At 36.9% G+C, this 9183-nt stretch overlaps 1 protein-coding gene across 1 annotated transcript in view; it reads right to left on the bottom strand.

Annotated features, from left to right (window-relative positions):
* Positions 1-748: 748 nt before the first annotated feature.
* Positions 749-9183, bottom strand: part of LOC141564754 (lactotransferrin-like) — a 32211-nt gene continuing 23776 nt past the window's right edge. Inside the window, exons 14-17 of the mRNA XM_074307653.1 lie at positions 7637-7704; positions 3062-3246; positions 1900-2083; positions 749-995 (exon numbers count right to left, since the gene is read on the bottom strand). Coding sequence (XP_074163754.1) covers positions 961-995; positions 1900-2083; positions 3062-3246; positions 7637-7704 — 472 coding nt within the window. The 3' untranslated portion in view covers positions 749-960. The remainder of the gene's footprint in view (positions 996-1899; positions 2084-3061; positions 3247-7636; positions 7705-9183) is intronic.

Raw genomic sequence — 9183 nt, 5'->3', positions numbered from 1 at the left:
ACTCCAGACTGGGGACTGCTCTATCTAGCTACTATTCAAGTCTCAATAATCAAATTCTGGAAATTATGTCAAGTATGAGCCAGGCTAAACTGAAATTACCCTTGCTAAGCAAATTAGGAAAATAAGAATTACAAAGGACAATACATACATACATACATACACATATACATGTATGTAAACATATATCAATGCATATATATCCTATTTCCAAAACTAAATACATTTTAAAAACTTAAAATTTGTTTACATGGAAATATTGATATGGTAAACCTTTTACATATTTGTCAAAGTAGATTTCTGATATGGCCCTTTATAATATTTAAGGGATTTCTCAATATACCCATCCCATGTATCAGGTACAAGTATGATTATCCCCATTTTACAGATGAGGGAGGTGAGGACGAAGCAGTGAAATAGTTAACCAAGAGTCATGTGGCTAGTAGTAAGTAGTAGAATCCTTAGAAAACTGACCTCTACATGGAAGAGCTAATTTTAATTCTACTCCTTGCTAGATACCCTTGAGTACCCTTGAGCTTTCAAGATCTCCAGGCCATGCTTAAGACTGTAGTTGATATAATAGGAACCAGTCTATATTGACAGAGTTAATTTCCTCTGAGAGAGAGTTCCTTGTACCAATGAAATCATGTATCTAGTGTAAAACAAAAATGGCATTTCAATATGGCAAAGTAGTTTAGAATTAAGTAAAATCATGAGGTGTGAAGGAAGTGTGATACAAAGACACACAGAATCAGTGACATTCTTCCACTTTTATTTATTGTTCAGATGAAAACAGGGAAGTGTGAAGGTTGAAGACAATATTCCTCTCTAGGATCATCTGTTAAAAGAAAGTGAGAAGGAAGTCCCCACCATATTTGGTGATCAGGAAAGAGAGCGGCAAAGAGAAATATAACAATCTGGTGGCTAGTCCCTCACAGGTGGATGTCTGGTTTTCCTGGATTTCTAGAATTTGTGAAATTCACAAACAGGCAGAATAGCTGTGGGGAAAGAATAGAACAGATGGTTATTCAGACTCTGCTGGCTATTTGCTAAAAATGATTCTATCCCCACCCTCCTACAATATGTAAATGGCAGTTAAACACTAGAAATCATGGGAAATAAAGAGCATAGAAATAATTCTCCCTTGCCCTTATCTTAATGGGATAAGAGATCTGCCATGGCCACATATTCCTACCTTTCTCCTTAATAGCCAAAAGGTCCCTTATACAACTTCATACATCACAAAAGAAGTATCTTAAAAATGACTGTTTATTATTTTCCTATTCTGCTACCTTCCTGTATCTGTTTCTAATTTATTCTGTTCTGTTGTCATATGCACACACACACACACACACACACACACACACACACACACACACATTTTTAGGGTTGGATGGAAGCCAGAAAGGTCATCTAGTCTAAATTTTGCTTTGTGCACAACCCTCAAGTTTCAAGTCACTGGAGTTGTCACCTGTGACCCAGGCCAGTGATCCCAGCCTGAGTAGAGGTTGTTAAGGGCCTGGAAAGAGTTGTTGGTATGAAGGCAATGAGTTTTCATACAATGCTTATTGACTTATTCTCTTCTGTCTTGCTCTAGACCATCACCCCTTTTGCCATAGGTTACATTCAGGGCCAACCTTAGTCTGAAAGGGGAAGAAATAGGCCAGCAGCAAGCTGGAAGGAAATCTGTGTGGCCACCAGCTATTCCCCTACATGGCTGTTAATTAGAGACAGTCAGAAGATGAAGACTAATAGATTGCTCTTTGTCTACTATTCAGCACCTTGGACAGTGCTGGACCCATAGCAAATACTCAATATTTATCAGATTTGATGATTCCGGTGTTTCTAAGGAATTCATTTGATTATGTGCTCCATTTCCCCATTATGTGTCTTCCTACTTACAGGAAGTCAAGCATTTCTTGAGAGAGCCAACAGCTGTGACATAGTCTTTTCCTAAGAAACTTTCATAGGTGGTGCCATCTGGGATTTTTGCCAAGCACTCAGTGTTGTCTTTGAACAGGAGGTTTCCGGTTTTGGGTAGAATATTAAAAGTTTCTTTCTCACTGCCATAAGTTCCAAAATGGTTCTGAGTCAAAGAGACAGACATGTTATCAGTAGGCATCCATGGAAAAAGGGAGAAAAATATAATATACTCAGGATCAACCTTAGAGAAAACTTCAAAGCAATCCACATTGACCTCTGGTATCTTTTTCTTTACCTTGTCAACATTATCCCTTCCTAATATTATAGACACCTCTCATTTGTCCTCTGTCTGGTCCCCTTATAGCCCAAAGGCTATGCCACTGTTTTCTCAGATCCTGAAAGATTTCTGCTTAACACATTGCCTTAAGGGGAATTTATAATGGCCTTCCTAGAGATAAAATACCCTTATCTAAAGGAATAATTGGCCAAATCTGAGGCAGTATGTTATCCAAATTGTGAAGCTGCCTTCTGAGAGGAAAGAAGTTTTCAGAATCCTCCTTCAATTATACTATTCAGTAACTACTGCTTTCCCTGGTTTATTCATTTGGTTTGTCGTTTTTGTGATATCTTGAATTCAGAGACCATGTCTTTTTCATAGTGTCCAGTGTTATGCTAACTTCTACCAGTGCTATTTCTGACTGTTTTAACTTTGATTTTAAAAAGCAGATAATCAAGGACAAAGCCAAATATATTTATCATAACTTATACCCAAATTGTCTGCCAAGTGATTTAAACCATCATTCTCACCTAGAAAAAGAACTAAGTGAAATAGGATTGAGTACAGGAAGCTTTCCCAAAGTCTCTCAATAAAATCAAGAAGGCACAGAGTTTGAAAAACTTAATGCTCCTCTGTTCTTGAGTCAGAAAGCTCACTAACAGAAGATCATAAAGGATCCTGCACATTCTCTTTTACTTTCTATATAGATACTTAAGGCAATAGTGTTAATATACAGCCACAGCCAATAACCCACTTTCAGATTTAAGTGGAAATAAAATTAAGTGACTGGTTTCTGGGTCCTATTAACGCATTCAAGTCCAATTAAGTAAGGAAAAGGGATAGCAAGCACTGGATTATACAGACCTGTTGATCCAATAGCACCTGGCGAACTAAAGATGCCTTTTCTTGCCGTGAGATCACAGCATGGTTTGGTGCCCTAGCCAGGTGACAATTCTCAAAATTTTCCACATCATCCTGGCCTCCATTTAAACATAATAACTTAAAGTCAGCACTTTTCAGATTTTTTGCCCAAGATTCTGTATTCTTTCCTGAAATGAGAATGAAAGTAAACATCAACAACCATTTACTTTGACTAGTTGTTAATCTACAGGCTATTACTCATGTAATTATAGTACCTATGACTCTAATTTACTTCTTCATAAAAATCTATACATCTGTGCCATGATGATTCATGGAAAGAAGAATATATCTACTATCCCCCCAGAAAGACAATTCAATTTCATATTTTATAACCAATCATTCATCCTATCCTGAACACTTCCGTCCATGAAATTTTTCTTGAGGTTCAAAACAAACTTTTAGTTTTAAGACCAAGGAGAATGTAATTTGTTCTTCTGTTTCCAAATAACTTTTAGTATAAGTAGAGAAAGAAAAAACCTTAATGTTCTTATTGTTTCCCAGACATTGAGCACTAGTTTCTCTGCTTCACTTGTTAGGTTCCCCTGGGGGCAAAATTCTTTGGAGGATCATTTTTAAAAGCTACTTCACAGGCTCAATGAATACCACCTGTCTATACACATTAGCATACTCATGTGAATACATATTTCATAGGCAGCCTTTTCATTTGTTATCTATCTTTTGTCATGCTACTAGAGGAGAAAACATGGACATTGAAAAGAGTGTTAAGAGAGCATCTTAGACATTATGTGATGTGAAACTCCTCTGGGCCTGTTTCCTCATCAATAAAAGGAAGGAGTTTGACTAAATAATCTCTGAAATCACCTCTAGTTCTAAATCTATGTTGCTTTAGTCCCAGGGAGAATTCATTTATTCATTCAAATGGTTTTGATTATCATGTAAATAGTTTACCACCTCTTTGCAGAAAATTTAGCAAGTTCTTATGTCAGGCAAGGACTGCCATTGTGCCCCACTATTTCTTTGTAGGAATCAAAATTGACTTGAAATAGTCTGTCATAAGTATTGTGTCTTTGTACTTCCATCATTCTACTCTCACCATTATCCCTATAGGGATGAATCATAAGGAGATTAGAAATGGAAGTGACCAGCCTGTTTTCACCAGATTCCCTCATTTTGCATTCTCACTCTCACTAATCTTCCTCACTTAACAGAGGGGAAAACTAAAACTGGGGAGGAGTACTGAGTCAAAAAGGTGGCCATGATGAGGGGAGGATGTAGACTCTGGATTATGCTTTTAGCACTCTTTCAAGATGCTTCTTGTTTATCTTCTTTCCCCATCCAATTCTTAACCATCATTCAAGGCCCAGCTCCATTCTCAAAATCCTCTGAGAAAGAGTCCACATCAAAGCTGAACTCTGAATTTTGAGTCTAAAGGGAAACTAGGTGGTGCAATCGATAGCATGCCAGACTTACAATCAGGAAAACTTATCTTCCTGAGTTCAAATCTGATCTTAGACACTTCCTGGATGTGTGACCCTGGGCAAGTCATTTAACACTGTCTCAGTTTCCTCATCTTGCAAAAAGAAATGGTGAATTAATCTAGTATTTTTGCCAAGAAAACCCCAAATGGGGTAACAGAGAGCCAAATATGATTGAAATAATGACAACAAATGTCTACACTGCTCATTGAACAATTAGTTATGAATCCTCTGAGTTAATCTTAAATCTATATTCAACTGGGTCCACTAAACCTGAAATTGTGGGTACCTAAGATATAGGACTGGTTTTCATATCAATCCAAAAATTTGTTGTTGGGAAATTAACAGTTTTTTGAGAGGCTTTGTAGAGTAGTGGATAGAAAGCTGATCTAGGAAGTAGTTAGAAAGCTCAGTGGCTTGGAATTCTGAGTTCAAATTTGGTATCAGATACTTAATAGCTATGTGATGCTGGGCAATCCCTTAACCTCTGTCTTCCTTGGTTTCCCTTCTGTAAAATGGGATTAATGATGGGAATCTACCTAACAGTGTTGTTGTTAAATAAACCTTAAAACACCAAATAAATGCTAGGTCTTATTCTAATGATTGTCATTGTTGTCAGGAATCAAGATGATCTAGCTTTCCAGTTCCATCTCTAATACATTAAGGGTATGTGCTTGGTGCAATCCAATTAACCTCTCAGTGGCCCTGGCATCCCTCTAAAAACCAAGCTCCAAGACAAGTACTGATCTGCACTAGCAAAACTATCCCACACACACACCTCTGATGGGGGAGAAAGAGGAAAACAAAAAGAAAAAATTACTAAGCATGCATTTCTCCTTCCATCTGTTAGTGTAAGTAAAGAATGGATATTCAAGAATCTACTGTATGTGGATATACAGACTTGTATGGAATTTGAGCTGAAAGGGATCCTGCAAGCTCCCTTCCCATTCCCACTCAAACCCTTCATTCTTCATTTGAGGACTTATCCAAGATCATATATGCAGTCAATGTCAGAGCTGATATTTGAAAATAGATCTTCTAACTCCAAATCTACTTTTTTCCCTTTGCCAAGAGCTCCTTCTTTTTCCTCCTCAACTCACATTACTCAGATGCCTTTTACCACTGTCTCCTTCACCCTTGACTCACATGAAGAGATAGCCACTTTTACCTTGCTAAACAAAACTCTTCACATGCATATGTGATCCTCTTCCATTCTGTTTTCTCCACTGGATTTCCCTCTTTGACATCCCCACTTTCACTCAAATATCAGCCTCTCTTCCTCTACTGGCTACTATTCTACACTCTACAAACATGCCAATATTTCCTCCATCCTCACAAAAATTTCACTTCATTCATCCATTCATAGCATATCTTTCCTATCTTTTGTTACCATTCTTGAGAAAAACATCTACAAGAGGGTCTTTCCCATCCTTTCCTCTCATCCTCTTCTTAGCTCTTTGCAGTTTAGCTTGGGATCTCTCATTCAAACAGAACTGCTTTCTCTAAAGTCATTCAAGGTCTGATTGCCAAAACCAATGGCCTTTTATCAATCCTCATCCTTCTTGACCTTTCTGCAGCCTTTCACACTATCATTCACCCTCTCCTCCTTGAGATTTTCTACTGGTTTTCATGATTCCTTTCTCTCCTTATTCTTCTCCTATCTACCTGACCACAGTTTCTCAGTCTCCTTTGCTGGATCTTCATCCTGGTCATGCCCTCTAACTTCATATATCATACAGGGTCCTATCCTGAAGCTTCTTCTCCTTTCCCCTGATAAGATTTCCCTTGGTGAATCTCATCAGTTCTCATGGATTTGATTATTATCTCAAAATTGATGATTCTTGAATGTTATCTAGTCGTAAATTCTCTGCTAACCTCCAAGTTCTCATCTTCAAATATCTATTGGACATCTCAAATTGGATGTCCTATTGATATCTTAAACTCAATATGTTCAAAACTCAACTCACAAGTCTCTACTTACTCCAAATATTCCATCCTGCACTCAACTCCGAAAGTGATCTTCCTAAAGGGTATATTTGAGCATTTAACACTCCTTCCCATCCAACACACACACACACACACACACACACACACACACATTCAATAAATTTAAGTGCTTCTTTATCACCTCCAGGACCAAAGATAAAAATACTGTGTCATTCAAAGTCTTTAATAAGCGTTACCTCTGTATCACTCTCCTCAATTTTTTCTTTTTATATTCAACATCTCTGTCACACTTTCTCCTTGCTGCTCCATAGAGGAGACACTACATATCCCATCTTTGGGCATTTTCACTGCATGTCTCCAGTACCTAGACTACTCTCTCTGCTAATCTCTACTTCCAGGCTTTCTTCAAGTCCTAAATAAAATTCCATCTTCTACAAAGATCCACCCTCAAAAAGTCTAGTGCCTTCCCTCTGTTAATTATTTCCAATTTTTCTGCAAATAGCTTGTTTGTTTATAATTATTTGCACCTTGCCTCCTGCATTAAACTGGAGGCCTCCCTAAGGGCAAGGATTATCTTTTTTCTTTGTTTGTCTAGGATTTGGCATAATGCCTGACACATAGTAGGCATTTAATGGATATCTATTGATTGATTAACACTACTTCTTAGAGTAATAGAGATAGTGTCAGTTATTAGGAGTGTAAGGTGATGCTACTGATTATGCACAATCTCTGTCACAATTTTTATATGTCTCAAATTAAGCTCTCATAAACTCCAAGAGTCTGGGCCTAAATCTTAGCTATGTTTTCTACATAGTTATTAGAGTTCAAAGAAACCCAAGAAAGCAAGTAGTGTCCAATTCTTTCACTTTCTAATTGAAGAAACTAAGACTTTGAGAGGAGGGGTGATTGGTCAAAAGTCACATAAATAAGACTAATCTTTGAACTCAGATTCAACTCTAAATGTGGTGCTTTTTTACTATAATCTACAGCTTCTCCTGGCCTCTAGCATTCTGCATAACCATATGTACTCAGTTTCTCTTTGTTGGACTGAATTGTGCAAGATTGCTATAAAGATCCATGTGCCACCCTTGGTGCTGATGTCATAGTTCACTAAAACCTAGAGGGAATCACATACCATCTACATTATCCAAGACGGTGCTGTGTTTCACAAAAGCAACATCTCCTTTATTCTCAGCCAGGCATCTACAAAAGATGAAAAGCAAGTGAGCATTAAGATTCTCTTTCTTGAAGAGAATCTTTTCCAGAATCAAACAATTTTCTATTATAGAAGTGTGGACTTTAAAGCTGGAAGGGCCCTTGGAGGTCTTTGAGTCTAATCTCCTCATTTTCCAAATAACAAAACTGAGGTCCAGGAACTTTGAGCAAACAAAAGCAAGATTCCAACCCAAATCCATTGACCCAGGAACCAGTGATTAGTGATTAATTATGGAACAAAAAGAAGTCAATGCTTTAGTCACCATAATCCATTTTGGTCAATCATAATTTATTCAAGATACTACTGATGATACCAAGTAAAATGAAGTAGTAAAAAAATTTAAATTTCTATTATCAGAGCACTTTCCCCCAAATAAATCTAACAGCATTATGAACCATTTAATGAGAACAGTGGAATTGCTTCTCATCAACAAGTGTTTAAAAATTTGGAAAGATTTTAATTCAAAAGCCTCTTTGTGAGATGACTCACAGAAATTTCCACTTCCTCATCTGATGTAAGTCACTATGGGGGTAAAGGAGGGTGAGGTGGGAGAGAAAATTGAGAAGGAAGGTGAAAATATTTCCATTCATCACATTTTGGCTTTCAGATTTGGAGTTTTACCTTTAAATGTTCTCCTTTACCTCTTAATCATTCATAAAATTAGCTATGGAACTATATTTTAAAATGTGGAAACAATACCTGCAGAGCATCAGGTTAACTAAAAGCAAAAACAAATTGGAGACAGCCATTTCCACATTTGCATGACTTCTCTATTTGGGATTTGATACCAAAACTAGATTTGAACTTTGTTTCATATTTTTGTTTATTAATAATTTTGTTTCCTTGTCTCTGTAGACACCTTCATGTTATCCAATTGTTCATAATGGGCCAAAGTATATAATGTTAGTAACAACAATATACTTAATACCATCCACAGTATTAGTCAAAAGAAGAATTCTGAACTAAGGATAGAGGCGATCACAAAAGATAAAAAGGGTATTTCCTGTTAAGTAACTTTGAAAATCTTTTGCCTAAACACAATCAGTATAACTAGGATAAGGGAAGAGGTCAATGGGAGGAAAAAAATTAGTCTTTGCATTTAATATCACTGACATGGCTCTGATATCCAATATTTAGAGGGAACTAATATACATATATAAAACCAAAACCCATTGCCCATTGAATAAGTAGTCAAAGAACCTGAACAGATATTCCTCAGAAGAATTGCAAACCATTTTTGACTACTTCAGATTTCTCTAAATCAATTTGCAGAGAACTTAAAACAAATAAAAGCAAACAAAATACTTCTGAGGCTTCACTTCTAATGCAGGAAATTGGTAAAAATATCCAAAGATCAGAATAGACAATATTGGAGGAGTGATGGGGAAATGAGCACACTGATTTATTGTTGATGGAGCTGTGAATTTGTTCCATTCTTCAAAGAAAATTACTAAAATGTTCTTGTC

Source organism: Sminthopsis crassicaudata, chromosome 3 (genome assembly GCF_048593235.1).
Source record: "Sminthopsis crassicaudata isolate SCR6 chromosome 3, ASM4859323v1, whole genome shotgun sequence".
In the NCBI taxonomy this organism is placed as follows: Eukaryota; Metazoa; Chordata; class Mammalia; order Dasyuromorphia; family Dasyuridae; genus Sminthopsis; species Sminthopsis crassicaudata.
This window is presented reverse-complemented; position numbering and strand designations above follow the sequence as displayed.